General features: G+C 35.1%; 1 protein-coding gene across 1 annotated transcript in view; it reads right to left on the bottom strand.

Moving 5' to 3' along the window:
• The window catches only part of LOC136032741 (uncharacterized), a gene marked incomplete in the record, with an annotated part of 107569 nt that extends 93374 nt beyond the window's left edge, over positions 1-14195 (bottom strand). The window contains 2 exon segments of the mRNA XM_065713076.1: positions 7674-7793; positions 14068-14195. Of these exon segments, the coding sequence (XP_065569148.1) occupies positions 7674-7793; positions 14068-14132 (185 nt within the window).
• Positions 14196-18013: the final 3818 nt, after the last annotated feature.

Genomic DNA, 18013 nt, shown 5'->3' with positions numbered 1-18013 from the left:
TTATCTATTGCAGACAAACTTCTCAAGCATTTGGGAATGCCTACACTTAATCGTACTGCTTCTATTTCTACATGTTTAGAATGGGATCGTGGACAAAGTTACAACACAATTGATCTATTGTCGTATGTTACAGACCGGGACACCGGGATACAAATGACAAGCGGGACACAGGGTACATAAATGACGACCGGGACACTCAAAGAGAAATTACAGACTGAGACACCAGGACACAAATGACGACCGGGACACAGGGAATATAAATGACGACCGGGACACAGGGACACAACTACAACGGGGACGCCGGAAGGGCACATGGGGGATATATAAATGACGACGGGGACACAGGGAATATTCGATTAGCAATTACCATCAACAAAGCCCAAGGGCAATCATTAAAAAAATGCGGTATAGATCTGAATACGGATTGTTTTCCCATGGACAATTATATGTTGCATGTTCAAGAGTCGGTAAACCTGATAATCTATTTATATGCACAGACAATGGGACAGCGAAGAATATTGTATATTCGTAAGTTTTACGTAGTTAAAAACATACATATATCTATCTATATTCACAGGTGGGACACAGGGACACAACTACAATGTCGCGTAACGACTTACGCGCGGGGGGGGGGCGAAGCAGCCCCCACCAACTAGGTGTCGGTGTGGCGCGAAGCGCCACACCAACAGCTAGTATTGTATATATATATATATATATATATATATATATATATATATATATATATATATATATATATATATATATATATATATATATATATATATATATATTTATATATACCACATATTACATACATATATATACCATATTATATACATATATTATATTCCATGGTCTTTTAAATGTATTTTAGCAGTTAAAATGAATGCTATAGGTTAGTTAGAAGCTGAGATGTGAAAAGAAAGTGCTGCACAGCAGCTTTTTGTAACATGCACCATGGCCATCATACTAGTCTCGCTCTAGAAATGGAAACATTGTTTTTCTGAAAACTTCATGCTATAAGGTATCCAAAAATATATAGTATTCACACATTCCAAAAAATCCAACAAACACAAAATATTTGCACAGAGAATCAGACAAGCTGTATGCAAATGGGTATTTTTTTTGTAACCTGGGGACACTGTTGCCAGATTGGCTTGTTTCAAGCCCCGGTGGCTTATTTCTCTGGGCTGGGGCGGGCGTTTTTTTTTGCGGGCTTGGGGCGGAAAACTGGACTTATTATTTTTTAATTTGGCTTGTTTTGGGCTTTTTTCTACTCCAAACAATAATATTTCTTATTTTGTTTTTAAGATTTTTTTTTTCAAGTTCAAGTTCATTCTTTTACAAAACTTTCGAGGAAAGAAAAGGAACGGATTTAAGGAAAAGTTTACCCTACGATTCACTAAAGAAGAAGAAGAAAATAAGTAATATGAATCACATGGAAATATGTACTGCAGCAGATTACTAATTACAATTATTTAATAGAAATGTTTCATCTACAAAACATGGATAAAGGTAAGACTCCAAATACTTTTTTCTTGAAATTGTGTTTGAAATAGATTGAGATGGACTTCATAACCCCCAAGCATGGAACACTCAAAATGCTACAAAGGAATACCTTGCAGTTCTACTTTTGTCCTAGGTCATTTTGAATTTGCTTCTTGTAATCTATGATTTAGTTTGTTTTCATCAGCATTTTATGTCAATTTCAAGGTCATTTGACTTAAGGCTGGATTCTTCTGCCTACTCAGACCCATGCTCAGACCTGACTTAGACAAAATGGAGACCCAGGCAGTGGGCTCTATATGGGTCCATGACTATTTTATAATGACAATGAAGATCAAAGCTCATCATCAGATTCAAGCATTGAATTCTTGTTGACTTTTGAATCTAGTGATCAATCAAATTGTAGTGGGGTCCACAGGCTCTCCTGAGTGACCACTCATTTGACACGTCTTCATTCCAATACTTATGGCCCAACTTTGAAATCTGGGTGATCTTTCTATACATGCTAGGTCATCAATCCATAGAAAGGTCACCCAGACTGGGTCATCAACCCAAAGAGAGGTCACCTAGACTGGGTCATCAACCCATAGAGAGGTCACCCAGACTTCAAGGTTGGTCCATCTGTCCCTGTAGTGATGACCTGTCAAATTAGCGGTCACCCAGATAAAAACTTTTGGACCCCACTGTCAAATTGGGTGATTGTGAGATTCAAGGGTTGTAAATTATGTAACATCTATATTCAAGGGTCAAAGGAAATTCAACTGTTGAATCTAGTGCCAATCTTTAATCCTCATTGCTGTTGTAAGAAAGTTGCATACCCTATTGGATTCAGGTAGCTTCCTAGACAAGGTTTTTGGTAGACAAATTTTTGGTGTTGGGTTCTGACTAGTTAAGATATAATACAAGAATAACTCGCCTCCTTTTTTACAAAACTGGATGGAACTTGCTTTACAAGGTTACAAATTATTTTTGTAAATTGTAAATATTTCTGTATTTGTGAACCTTCAATACACTGAACAAGCGCCGTAGAGAATTAAAAAAAAACGGTGCTTATCCTCTGTAGGCTGATTCTCTATTACACTCTATTCTACTGAGTTAATACAGGTTTCATGAAATTATGTTTCAATTTCAATCCTCCCTTTTGTTGCTCTTATAGTATATGTACAAGGAGATAGAGTGTAAGGAGGCAAAGGCCAGAAGGTCGAAAAGATCCATATAGCCTCAATCTTCATTACATATTCAGGGTTTGTCAGCTCAAACGATTGAAGTAAAAAAAAATATCACAAACTGGATGTTACAATCTCAAAGCTTTTTATTCAAAGTCGATACCTGAGAATATGAGGCTTTCCTCAACCTCAGCCTGTAGGGCGTCTTTACCCTTGCGTTAGATGCTTATCCAAAGCTTGCACAAAAAGTCAGTTTAGTCTTCTTCCAAATTATTTCTCACTTTTAAAAGTGAGTAACTGTTGAAAGCAGTGCAGGAATTATTTGACACTTTGCAGATTAACCTGCCGAATTAAAACCCCATTCTTTTCTTAGGAATTACTCAGCTCGATGTCAAAGCACGAAAAGCAGAACTGAATTTGGCAGCACATGTCGCATGTCATTCATCGATTATGACTATTGACCACCTATCCACCATTATCAAGAGTGCTTTTCCAGGACCAGTTTCCGAGGCAACGAAATTGAAGAGAACAAAATGTTCAGCCCTTATCAAGAATGTTCTTGGACCAGAAAGTCTCCAAGAGATTGTTGCTGATGTTGGTGACAGCAGATATTCCCTTATTCTGGACGAATCGACCGACGTTGCCACCATGAAATTCATGTGTATTTGTGTAAGATACTATAGCCCCAAGATGAAGAAAGTTCTTTGTGCTACTTTGGGCATGGTTGAAGTACCTTCGACCACTTCTGTGATTTTACATCAAGAACTGAAAGACTTCTTAGCTTGATGTGGAATTCCCCTAAAAAATCTGATAGGTATTGGGACAGATGGAGCAAACAACATGTGTGGTGGGAACCATTCGCTGTTCACGTTATTACGAGATGACGGGTTGCCTCAACTCCAACTCTTCAAATGTGTATGTCACTCCCTACATTTGTGTGCTTCCGAGGCTGTTGGAGAGCTTCCAAGCAATTTGGAGTTCATGCTCTCAGAGACTTACAAGTGGTTTAACGTTAGTCCTTTACGAAGAGAGGCATATCAGCAAATGTTCCAGCTCATAAACGATGGGAATACCCCGTTGAAAATGATTGCTCCTTCCAATACCCGTTGGCTGTCTCGATATAGAGCAGTCGTTCCCATACTCGAGCAGTCTTCTGAGCTGTCAGCGCACTTTCGATTAACGAAGGAAAAGGAACGTTGCTACACTGCCCGAATGCTCCATGATATGTACCTCGATGAACGAAATAAGGCATATATTGTTTTCTTGAAGCCATTATTGGCCGAATTTCAGAGAGTTAACCTCCTTTTCCAACACACTAACGCAGATCACTTTTGTTTATTTCAAGAGCTAAAAGAGTTTGTATTAAGTCTTCTGCAGAGAATATTGCACACGTCTGCAGTGTCATTAACAGTGAATATGGACTTCGAAATTTATTACCTTCCTACAGCCCAGGTTGACTACGGATACGAGTTCAATTTGGAGCTTGAAAGATCTAAGCTGACCATTCATCAAAAGGAAGAAGTAAAGCTGCGTTGCCTCAAATTTCTCAAGACAGCTGCTAGAGCAGTTTTAAAGCGCTTGCCCCCAGCTCTTGGTTCTCTGCTGAAACTGAAAGTGCTTTCTCCGACCATTTGTTTGTCGCAGTTGCGTCCTCGATTTAGTTATTTGCCTTTGGATGTTATTCCAGTGCTGAATATTAGTGAGTTAGAGAGTCAGTGGAGAAGACTCTTGGTAGTTGACTGGGCATCAGCTTGTGGCGGAGAAATTCCAAGTGACTCTTGTGAATTCTGGGTCAAGGTCCTGCACCATCTTGATCCAGCTGGTGTTCCTCCATGTCGTGACTTAGCGAGGTGGGCATTGACCCTCCTCAGCCTGCCAATAAGCAATGCTGTAGTTGAGAGGTCATTTTCTATGATGAATATTGTGAAGAACAAACTTCGGAATCGAATGTTGTTGCCTATGCTGAACTCAATAGTAGTCTTTCGGCTGTGGTTGTCAGTGTGTGGTATTTGCTGTTCCCAGTTTGAGCCTACTAAAAAAATGTTGCAGTTCAACAGTGAAATCTATAGGCTTGGGGGTTCCACTGCAACCACAGATATGAATTTTAACAATGATCTTGATGACATACTGGTTTTACTATAGAATTGCAGAACTGGCTCTTTATTCGTTTTCTTTTCATCTGATGCTGTTTTTCTCTTGGTGTTCTTTTCTAACTTCTTGAGTTGTAGATATACACTTTAAAAAAAAAATGGATTTCCAACAAGAAAATGCGTTGAACTTTCAATTGCTTAAAAAAAAAAAATTATAATTGAATTTTCAGCAAAGGTGTAAAATCGAAAAAGTGAATGTGATCTTCAACGATTTGTTTAACTTTCCAACAAAAAACGTTTAAAGTCCAGCGAAAAGTTTGATATTTCATGTTCTCTTGACTTTCCAATACCCAATTTTTCAAAGTCCAACCAATTAGTTTGGAATTCCAATGAAAGAATTTTATATTTTACACTCTGCTGACTTTCCAAAAAAAAAATTGAAAATCCAACGAAAAAGCTTAATATTCTACGTTTTCCTGTTTATTCTAGCAAATAATGTTGAAAATAAGATACGAAATTATTTTTTAATAAGAGTTTTTTTTTTCAATCTGCACCTCAAGGTGCGAATAGGAATTGAATAAGAAACCATCGGTTTAAAAAAACAAGAAAAACGAATGTTGGAATTCTTCAGATTCTGTGAAATTAATATAAAAATGAGCCCCTTCAGTGGATCCAAAACTAGGAATCTTCGGGCTGAAGCCTGATTGGTAAAAGAAATCGATTGATAAGCTGCATTTAAAAACCAAAATGCTGTATTACAAGATAATCAGCCTTTGATATGCATATTTTCCTAAGGTGATGACGCTGAAATTTTAGCTTGCATTTAGCTTTTTTAAATCAAAAGTTCCTCGTGTTCGTTCAATATATTGGTATTTCAGCTGTTGTAGCATTTTTTTTGTCAAAAGCTGTACATAGTATGTCATTTCTCAAAACTTATTTTTAATTTTTCTTACTTGAGGTACTAAGAAAATGTACCAAAAGTATTGAGAGTTTTCAATCATTGCGTTTATTCTCTTGAAGCTTTTTTCCTTTGTATTACAAAATTTCAAGCTTCAATTATTTTCTTTTTTGCATTTTACCATTCTATCCAAAGAAGTAATTAAGCCTGTGTATTTCTTGTCGGGATAGTTTGGCCAAAATTCTGTTTTGTTCACAAAAATTATTTTGCTTATTGAAGAGATCTCATTGTGTTTTCTGTTACTTGTGAATTTTTTTTGTTGTATTACGAAGTCAATACATTAAGAAATAGCTGAGAACCGCGTCCATTACTAGGTAATGGGTAAACTAGGTGACGAGAAAAAAAAGGTTTTCAGTTAAAAGTCTTAACATCCGAAATAATCATAAAAGTTCAAAATATATAGCTGCCACGTAGCTGAAGGTAATTTTTAGATGAAATAATCTTGCTTCAAAATAGATTTTAAAGAGATAAACATAAAGAAAACATAATATTTAGTGACAAATTAAAAAAAAATATCACTTATTAGGGCAGTAGGGCATGGGGAAGTGGCTTTATTAGTATATGGCTATAGCTTTCGGAAGGGCATGGAGAGGCGGCAACTCTGTTGAAAGGTGTAAATTCGGAGGGAAAACTGAAACTGTAAGGAATAATAACATATTAAAATTCGCCTCGAGGGCTCGGCTGGGAAATGGCCCCTTTGTCTTTTTTATCTAGCTTTCATCTAAAATAGCAGCAGTCACAATTAAATGGTCCAACTTTGATCCTAGGTCTGAACACATAATCTTTGATTCCAAAAGTCTCGAGTTTGAAAATTCTATGGACGAATTCGTTTCCAGGTAAACAGTTTTACTTTCGCACCATAAGTTTGTTAATGCAAAAGCTTAGCGTCAGAAAAAAAAAACATGAGTTCAAAATATTTAGCTGCCATACAGCTTAAAAAAGAAACGAAAGATTAACTCGATATTAGGAGAGGCCAGAGCTATGGGCTGCCATACAGCTTAAGGTATTTCTTTTATATTTCAAACTTAAAAGCAGAAAAAAATGTCAAGTATTCCCGCCTGCCGGGTAGGTTTATTCTTCTTCCCTGCAAATGTTGAGGGGAGATCAACAAAATTGAGACTCTTCCAGAAGTTTAAAGAAAAAACGATGGGAATAGCTTTGGACTGAAAATTCAGTATTAATTCTGCATCTAGATGTAGCATTCTTCGTGAAACAAGCTTTCGTACGCGCTCACTATAAAGTGGAATCTCAAAAGTGGATTATTTCGGTAAAATTTTCTGGGGCTTGTTCGGGCTTGTTTTGAAATTTTCTGGGGCTTGTTCGGGCTTGTTTTGAAAACCCCTGGGCGTTTTTCTGTGTTGACAATCTGGCAACAGTGCCTGGGGAGTCAAGACTTGGAGAAGTAATATGAACAATTTTTGACACCAGAGTGAGAAAAAAAAAACTTCTTCGCATTCTGGCCAATGGTCTGGGCAGGGCAGGTACTGATCTCGTGATGGATACGCAATGCGTGGTTGTGGGCAAATCATCCAACCTTTCCCATGTTTCCCCCCAGATTTCTCCAGGTACCCATTTAGAGCTGGGTCGACTCTGGCTGAGCTTATAGAGTCACATCACTTACCTTCATTCCAAAACAAATAACCACCAACACCAGGACTCGAACCCCTTTCCTCAGGATTTCGAGTCCAGCATGCTATTATAGAAATTTTTTTTAGCAAAATAGGCGAATATTTAATTCTGAAATGAATAAATAGTAAATAAATAAGAAAATAATGATGAAACAAATATTATTTTTCACAATCATTATTATCAGAGAATGGAATAATTCAAATGAGGGCCATGTATTAAGGAGGACTTTCTTGTTGTCTGTAGGGGGATTAATGCTTGAAAGAAGAATAGATGAAAAATTATACATTAAAGAAAGTAAAAAAAAGATAGTTGTATGCTACTTACTCAAGCATACACAGCAACTGGGCGCAATTTCCACTTGTAATGGCGACATTATTGAGTCTTTCACATAAAGAGTCCCCATTATCGGGATCCAGCGCAAGTTTCAGAAACTGCCTCTTGACCCTAAAAAGAACAAATACCATTAAATAAGGATAAAAACATCAATAATAAAACTCAAATGCCATTATTATATACATGGAAAGAACAGCATAAAAAACATGGGTATGGGAGGGATATGGGCATTGTAATACATCAGGCACGTGTCCACAGGGGTGCCTCAGACCAACATTTCCGACCACGGAATTCCTCTGTAATTTACAGACAATTCAATGTTACTTTTACTTGTTCTAAAATCTTCCCTTCCTCCCACCAAGGGTCCCTGGGTATGTTTGACCTTTAAGTAAAACATTCTGATCCTCTTCCTCTTTCAAGTGTTCAGGTTAAAAGTACAGCTCCAATAAAATGTGGGAGACCCAAGACATCTGTTAGTAATGGATAGATGGTCAAAACGGTGGTTATTGGCTTAATCAAAAGCAGTTTCTTTACTTGTCTTCAATGGATTCTTAATCAAAGAGGACTCAACCATTCTTCATCCCTTGGTCCTTATCTTTCTTACATCCAATGAAAAACACGTTCTGTCTTAGACCAAAGGTGTTAAAATAAATCTGAAATTAACGACCTAATATCCACAAGCTACAAGCTCATTTTTTCCACAGAACAGATATGAATTGTCTTACAAGCACATATCCAGTCTGAGTGTCATTCAGTTATAAAGCCTAAAAAATAGAGTCATATTTCCAGCATCAAGACTCTTGAAATATTCTGGCTGCCATTGGCTTCTGTAAAATATTCAAGTTTGACACCAAAGCCATCTTATCCATAAAGGCTAGGGCTACCATCTTGTCTTGGTATCCCAGGACATGTTTCTGTTTTGAAACTTCTACCCGGTAAAGAAAAAAAATTTCTGGTATCCCAATTACAATGCATAAAATGTGCATAGTGCACACCGGTAGGTAAGCACGGTGCAGTAAGCCCTGCTATCCACGCACCAACCACCCACTTGCTACCATTTGCCAGTCAGTCATGTGCAATACTGCTTTGTTTGATATAAACTGACAAATCCAACGTAAATTAACATATTGTATCAACGGCGTCTAGTAGGAATAAAAGAAAGGAAGGAAAAGGCATTTTAAAATGCCATAATTTACGTTCCATTTTTCAGATTGTTGCAAAAAACAGCAATCGTTTATATAGAAAGGTAGAGATTAATTCGAAGCGCTTTGCCCAATACGTAATTTGTTTATTTTCATGAGCAATAGTGGTAAGACTGCAACACGTGACCATATTGAATCTAATGGACATAATTCAAAGATATCCATACCTTCTATTTCATATGTCATCATATACGGTGAGAGAAAACACGCCAGAAGATACGTTAGTGTGCGTACCAGCATTAACAATGGCTTCAAAAGTAATCACCCTCAGATTTTAATGCATTAAACTGCAACACTAAATTGAGCGCTATCCCTCTTCCACATTCAAAAATTGCAGTGAAACAGTCAACAGCATGAAGCAAAGTTAAAGCTGCACTAAACACGTCGGTATCAAATTTGTTGCAAAAGGCTATGTGCAAAAGGCAAAAGGCTAATCCTCTCTCCAAGTTATACTGAAGAAAGTTAAGAACAGGGGAAAAAACTAAACATTCTGAAGGTTCAAGATCGAATTCCATTTTTCTTGCACATTAGTCAATCAAAACCAGTAATGAAGGAACCTAGGAACAAGGGAAGTGTAAAAACCCCCTCAACTATTCCCTGCAATTTATGGTAACTTAATACTGGCGGGTACAATACGTCACTTGTGGTAGGTTCCTTCCCCTCTTCTGCTTGTTCCCAGTACACTTCTTAATCATATGAAATCAAAAATTATCTAAAGGCACTGAAATAATTCGAGCTTAAATCATTAAATTAATGCAAGTTAAAAAAAATGTTTTCACTCTGAATCTAGGACAAGTTGAACATAATTTCCAGACCTTTTAACCATGAAAGGGTTGAAACCATGATTTTCCGAACTGTGAGAGGGGAGTTAGTTGCCCTCCAATCACTTTCAACTATTAAAAATGGCACTAGCCCTTCCAATTTCCGATCAAGTAAGCCTTTTTTGAAGTTTTTACAACAACAAATGACCATCTCAAAATTTCTATCAGATGCATTTTGGTAAAATATGAGGTATGGGGGGAGGGGGAAGGTATCCATTCATCAATCACACTGAATCATAAAAAGGGCAGTAGAACTTCTGATTACCAATCCAGTGATCCCCCTCCAGAGTTTATACAATCGCCCTTTCTATATTAACCTTATAAGCCCCCACGGCATAATTTACGGCCCTTTCCCTTGAGGATTGTGGGGAGGAGGAGGTTGTCATCCTCAAAGACGTAGTTTCCAGATCTTTCATCTATGTTGAACAAAATGGCTATCTCAAGATTTTGATTGGATTTGTTTGAGGAAATGGTGGGCAGGAGAGAGGGGTTAGTTGCCTTCCATTTTCATGGAACTATTAAAAAGGGTACTAGCCCACTCATATCCAATTGAATGAGCCATTCATCACGGGCGGGTAGGCTAAAGTGGGAATATGCACAAGAAATAATGTTAAAATATACATTCAACTGAAATACAAAAACTAGCAAACTAGAAAGACAATCAAAACTCTGAAAATATATTTATACCCAACTTAGCCTCTCAAACAAGTTGTATAATATGTATGCTAAGAATTTAAAAGTAATGCCCTTTTTGATAAATAAAAGATCTCACAGAGTTTTTGCACTATTTACCCTCTTAGTGGTTTATGCACCCTTTTGAGGTTCCTGCAAAAATGAAAACCAGTTGGATATGAAGTAAGTTTAAATTCAGCTATAGTCAGAATCCCAGAAAAATGTTGTACCTTATTTGCATAATTTAAATCAAACTTTCCCCCTGCATGGCTGATTAATGCAACATTGACAAAGGCGATGCAGAGGCAAAACGGCATATAGGCAATTTGATCATGCATCCAAAGAGAACTACTGTTTTTGCTTCAAGTCTGCTATTAGATAAGTTTTACAATGAGATGTTTCTTTTTAAATTGGATGTGTTGGTTATAATTTGATTAAACAATATGTCAATGTTTTCACTTTCTATATTTGTTATAGTGTTTTTGATATCTCTGATCATTTTTTCTCAAATCAATTGTACAATGGGGTATTGTAATATTAGCAACCTAGGTGGTAAGTTTATTTTCAAAGGGACTTTGCAAGACCATCTAACCATACATCTTTTGTTTCAGCAAAAAACAATTTTGCTACTTATTACTTGGACAACAATCTCAGACTGAAATGTAAATATGGTTATAAAACATTGAAATAAAGTTATTAAATGTCTCTTGTTCTTATTACTCTATCCACCAAGTTGGACATAAAAAGAATGATTATACATTTTCCTAACTGAACATTGTAACTCAAATACTCAGAGATTTCACTACCCACCCAGTTGGATACTATAGAGTAATTTCTAAGAGAATTCAATATTTACATAGCCTAGGTGAATATTATAGTTTAATTGCTACAAAAAATTATCCACCTGCCAAGTTGGATTCTGTCAAGTTGGAACTCAATTATCTTAAAGAATTTGGTAAATTTTCTGGTTAACTTGCTAATCCAATAGCTGAGAAATAGAATTACCTCTAGAATCAGAATTTCACCCTAAATCCAGATATAACACTCATTTGCATTGGGAAAGACTTTATCACCACCATCTGTCTCACTAGTGTGCAAATATAAATTTTGAGTTGTAGATGTGCAATGAATTTTACATTATTTTGAAAACTGTTAAATCAATTTGAAGAATAGCCTATATAAAATATTATATTCAGATACCTATTGGTACAGAAATTTTAGCCCACTACACCACAGCATATGTGGGCACTTTTGACAGACAACAAGCTGAACATAATCAATGAAATCAGATTTTTATCCTGTTGTAAAAATAGTTTCTGGCTATAATTGAATTAAGGTTACACCATGAATATTGGAAAAGCCAGAATAGAAGTAAATTATAGGCACAACTTTAATATCCAAAATGGATAGATAATAAGGTACCTTTGGTATAATTTTGTTATAATATCCATCTATAAAGAAATTTTTTAGGAATGACATTATAATATCAATCAAGGAAGACTTTAGCTATGTATAGTCTTATGAAACTATGTTTATTGTACAGTGGGGTATTGTAAAATTAACAACCTAGGTGGTAAGTTTGGGGTATTGTAATATTAGAAACCTAGGTGGTAAGTTTGGGGTATTGTAATATTAGAAACCTAGGTGGTAAGTTTATTTTCAAAGGGACTTTGCAAGACCATCTAACCATACATCTTTTGTTTCAGCAAAAACAATTTTGCTACTTATTACTTGGACAACAATCTTGGACTAAAATGTAAATATGGTTATAAAACATTGAAATGAAATAATTAAATATCTCTTGTTCTTATTACTCTATCCACCAAGTTGGACATTAAAAGAATGATTATACATTTTCCCAATTGAACATTATAACTCAAATACTCAGAGATTTTGCTACCCACCCAGTTGCATACTATAGAGTAATTTCTAAGAGAATTCAATATTTACATAGCCTAAGTGAATATTAATGTTTAATTGCTACAAAAAAAAATATCCACCTGCCAAGTTGGGACTCAATTATCTTAGAGAACTCAGTAAATTTTCTGGTTAACTTGCTAATCTGATAGCTGAGAAATAGAATTACCTTTATAATCAGAATTTCACCCTAAATTCAGATATAACATCCATTTGCATTGGGAAAAACTTTATCACCACCATCTATCTCACTAGTGTGCAAATATATATTTTGAGTTGTAGATGTGCAATGAATTTTACATTATTTTGAAAACTGTTAAATCAATTTGAAGAATAGCCTATATATATACAACTAAGGGTATAGATTTGCAAATAGTTGGTAGTAAATCCCATTTCTGATACACATAAATGTTATATTTGAATTCAGGTTGAAATTCTGATTCTAAAAATACAACATGTCTGATTTTTGGCTATCTCATTAACAAGTTAATCAGAAAATCTACCAAGAATTTTCTATCCACCTGGTCTTAATTGCTTAAAGAATTCTTTATCCACCTAGTTGGATATTATCTAGTAGTTTTTAAGGGAATAACATGTCTGCCTAGTTGGATACTTCAATTGCTAGGCTAAAAAAAAACTATTTATCTGCCAAGTTGATTATTATAGGCAAACACAATTGATTAGAAAATTCTCTGTCTACCTATTTGGGTATCACCAAGTAAGGTAGGCTACTAGTATATAGTTAGGCCAACTCAGAAAGAACACTAGAAAATTCTGCAAACAGTTTTGAAAATCCTGAAATATTTACTTAGGCAATACTATTCCTAAATAAGCTTCACTTTGCTTTAACCCTACCCTTAATGTGCAAATAAACAGCAAAACTGTATAGGCCTATTCTTAATGTACTTTTCTGCTTCTTGATTTTGTTAACATTGTTTCTTTGCTGTTAAATCTGTTTCAACAGGAGTTATGTACAGCCAAAATCATGAGAAATCTGTAGGCCTAATTTGAGATAGGCTTACAGGCAACATTTATGCATTAAGGATGAAATGGGGTTGAAGTAAAGTGTAACAGATCTAGTTTTAAAAAATGTTATTTTAGGATTTTTAAAAGCTATTTTCAGAATTTTAGTGTTCCTTTCTGAGCAGGCTTAACATTAAAATAATGTCTTAAATAAATAAAAAAGAACCTGTGTCTGCCAAGGCTAATTGGATGTTAGGTTACTATTTTATCTGAAATTTCAGACCTGCTTGTATGCTCTAAAGTAATTAAAAAAATAGTTATATTCCTAATTGTACACATGTCAGAAAGGCCTCTGTCTAGGCTAGCTGGATATTCACCTAGGCCTAATATTGGGGCCATAATTTCCTTCATATTTTCTAGTTTGGGTAATAATGGTGGTGGCCTTAACTAGCCTGCTTGATATTCAACTAGATGGATACTTTTTATGACATGATCAATCAAATGTCCAGCAAGTTGGACTAAAAAAGACAACCCAAGGAGCCTTAGCCTAGGTATCTGAGAAGGTAAATATCTAGTGTTTATATCAAACATTAGGCTAGACCTATTTCTACATTTGGCATAATGCAATTTTCTTGAAAATATCCAGGAGGCACCTTTAAGGGGCAAATGAAGCAATGTGCCTTTAGGGATAAGATAAGTAAGTAATTAGACATGGCTGATTTAAAGTAAGCCTTTTTTAAAGTATTTTCAGGGCTTTCTTCAAGTTTGATTCAGTGCTTCAAGTTTCCATGATTTTTCAAAAGCTAATACCTTTCAGGTATTTCTCTTCCACTTTCTAGCAGGTCAAAAAAGTTTCCAATATTGGTGTCATCCATTGAACTTTTCTCTGAATTGGCGGTCAGGGTCAGAATTTGAATTTTGAATTTTCCCCTGTTATATACGCGAGTTGCCGTGATACAAAAAAATGTATGCCATAATTTTCTGGACTGAAAGTGTTCAAATAAGCGAAAAGGGAAACTTTTAGGTCTTAAAAATCTTATGAAATTAAAATGGTATAAAAGTATTGATACAAAAAATAGTAAATTATAAAAACCATCCCACCATTCAAAAAATGAAAAGCTGTTCACTATCTATACAGAAATATCATATTTAACATTTTCTGCATAATTTTTTGCCTTTGCACTTCTTACCGCAATAGAGAGTGAGTTATGCTTTTTATTGTCAAACAAAGATTGGTCTTGCACCATCTTTAAGGGTCATGCAATTTTTGTGACAAGTTGCATAGGTCAAACTATTTAGCATACCGCTTAACTTTATGACATCGCTTAGTAACTATGATAGTGATGAAGAGTAGGAAATGACGATAAAGACATAAATTGTATATTCGTAAAATATACATTAAACACAAGTACCAGTTCTTCTAGGGGTGTAATAAGAAAAACAGAACGAAGAGATAGAAATGCATAGAAGAAACTTGAAACGAGGGTTTTAAGTAAAGGCAATAAAGCATTAACTAACCACTGTTTTTTTTAAATAGTGTTTTGATAAGCAGTGTCAAATTTGACGAAATCTCAAAAATTTACAAATCAAAATTTTACTTTCCGTAACAACGTAGCGTATCTTTCCACTTTTTAAAGTTCTATATATTCCGCTTAAGTTACAGAATTCACAAATTTATAAGAAAAGTCTATTTCTGTATTTCCACAACCGCCGTATCTGTTTATTGCATGGTCGATGTCTACCTTAATATTTCGGTGAACGTTTATAATAGCTGGTCTTGAGTCCCTGTCAGTTTAGAACTCTTCGTTAGTATTTCTTCTTCTATTCATCCTAAAATATTCGAATAAAGACCAAAATCGTCAGAAAAATATTAAATCCAATAAAGATGCATGTAGGAATGTGCTTCAAGCTAAGTATGTGAGTCGAAATACTCTTTAAAAGACAAATGATTATGTGTTTGCTATATTTGTATTTAATAGGTATAGATTGGTGATTCAAACTCTCAGGGTTTCAAGCTGTGGTAGATTTCTTATTATTTTTTTAATCTTGAGGTTTTCATATATCCAATTCAAAGTTTAAATCTCGATATGTCTGTTGAGCACAAAATAAAATTTTAAATTTGACTCAGATTTAGCATTAAGTAAGAGAATTGTCCTGTAAAAATTTTGATTTATAAACAACTAATCATGGAAATATGATTCGTTGCCATGTATCAAAATAAGTATAAAAATCTCAGCAGTATATATAGCAGTTTAGAAGATTTTATGGGCAAATATATGCAGCCCCTATACAAAAACATAACTAAATTTTGTGACTGGTTGGCGTTAAAAAGGTGAAAAATTCTGAAGTAACATTGTAGTTGCGTTCTGTTTCCGTGATTAACTCAAGCTGTGTGAATTTCCACTTTTATCAACATTTTATTGGTAAATGCTTCAAAAAAAATCATAGCCATTCCACTGATTCAAACTGAGAATTTAAAGACCCAAGTATACCAGCTAGAGGAAAAAGAAAACACATAATTATTTGCCTTCTTTTATAAAATTTTTTTCGAAAACCTATTCTTCGTAAATGATTACTCACCCCTACTCACCTTTTCGAAGGAGTATTTCAAGTCGTATACTTAGTTTTAAGTATATACTTATACGAGCCTTTATAAAAGTTTTAAAGAGTTCCACCTATATTTTTACGTTTTAGGATGAACAGAGGAGGTGATATGTCATATAATGCAGGGCTTTGATTAGATGGAAATAGGCAGTAAAGTGACGACCATTTGCTCACCAAAATTCAGAGTTTAAGTTAATACTTTTTGCCCTTCTCATGCATCTACTTTCTATTATACAAATCCCCCAAAAAACAACAATGCTGTAAAAACCACCGTGCTTTGTAAAAAAGCAAACCCCAAAAACCAAAAAAGATAGCCAAAAATAATATTGATATCAATTAATTTGCCTCAGTGCCATAGCAAGAATCAAATGCAAATTTTTGACAGTAAAAAGAAGTGAATATTTTTCTTTTCAACCCTGTTTTGGCAGCACAATCCTAAAATATCCTTTCGACAGCCTAAAAAAGTTATGATTTTAAATTTCCCCTCCTTGTTATTACAAAATGAAGATTTTTGCCTCCCAGTTTGCTTTTGTGGTAATACTGACAGATTCCCTTGATAAACCTAAATTTAATTACATATTTTTTAAAATATTTTTTAAATTAAATATTATTTACGAAACGAAACAGTCTTAATAATTGGAAACTTATTAAAAACTCAACTATGAAGACTAATTACAAAAAAATAACTTTCGTATTAGCCCAAACCAGAGCAAGCGGTCCCAACCCCAAATCGACCACAACGTCAGGGGGTGCACGCCCCCTCGCCCCCTGTGGATCCGCCACTGCTATCTTCCATACATATTTAACAATACTCCAACAGTTTCAGTTAAAAAGGCATATAGATCATACAATCATTTAAATTGACATCATAAGGGTAGACCCTGACACCATATCAGTTATCTTTTCTACAGCTAATAGCTGATTTTTAGGGAAAACAGCGACACGCTGCCAGCTGGCACTGATTTTTCTTCTTCATTTTGAGAAGAAACTATGGAAGAAACATGCCATATGATATCCCATATCCATCCCATCTTTAGATACTTAAACCACTACCCCTTGCTAATTGTTGCTAACAATACAATGTAATAACGGTATACAAGCTTCTCAATGCCGAATAATACCATTTCTGACCTTTTCAACTTGACAACTAAATGAAAAGTCATGGTCACACTCAAAAGCTTTTCCAGAAACAAGCAAACACCAAGCTGAGGAAAAGGTTCTTGTCTAGTAGATTGGTATACATGCGGAACTCTCTTGGTGAAATAAAGTTAGGGAACTCTCTTAGTGAAAGAATGGTGACTTCTACCAGTGTGGATGTGTTCAAGTTGTCAGTGGATTGGGAGTGGCTTAACAAACTATGGCGCACTTCTTGGGACACCGTGCAGGAACTTAGAATATAATTTATTAGTGTCTATGATTTTCTGGGACGAAAAAGTAGAACTTGAGGAAAATACATTAGGAACCTTCAAACAGTTTCCTAGTCCAAAATTTGCTTCCAAAATTTGACGTTTACGACAATCTACCAAAACCTTTTTGTTGTCTCCTTTTGTTCTCTCTTCATTTTTCTCGTTATTCTCAATTATTAACATTTCATGATATTCACGCGCGTTGACCATACACAGACGCTTTATTCCACCTCTAAACAGAGTTTTTGATTCGAGAAGACTTAGAATAGTAAACATATAGATGTTAATATAGCTCATTAGCAAATGTGACTTATGAAAAGAAAGAAAGGAAATAATAAATGAAGAGAGAAAAATCAAATAGGTGAAAAACGAGGATTTTATCAGCCAGTAGCAAAATATGAAAAACAAGCAAATATTTCGACAAGGACCTCCGCCAAGTCGCCCTCAGTGCTAAAAAAAAAAATAAGAAAGAGGAAAAACAAAAAAGAAACAAAGAGGAAACAACAACAAAATTTAACCTTCTTAAGTGTGATCTTAATGTGACTTAACATTAAACTTCTTAATGTGACTGCAACCAATTTCGGTGTGTCGTTGCAAACTAAATTCAGGTTGTATTTAATAATGTTTTATCATCTCCTTTTGAAATTAATGCGGTGTTCCTCAGGGGTCAGTTTTAGAGCCCCTCTTATATCTGGTTTATATTTATCTGTGCGATTTTATTTGTATAATGGGTTTTTCATTATATG

The sequence above is a fragment of the Artemia franciscana genome, chromosome 11 (genome assembly GCF_032884065.1).
Source record: "Artemia franciscana chromosome 11, ASM3288406v1, whole genome shotgun sequence".
NCBI classification, from domain to species: Eukaryota; Metazoa; Arthropoda; class Branchiopoda; order Anostraca; family Artemiidae; genus Artemia; species Artemia franciscana.
The sequence above is the reverse complement of the archived record's forward strand: the minus strand, read 5'-3'. Positions and strand labels throughout refer to the sequence as shown.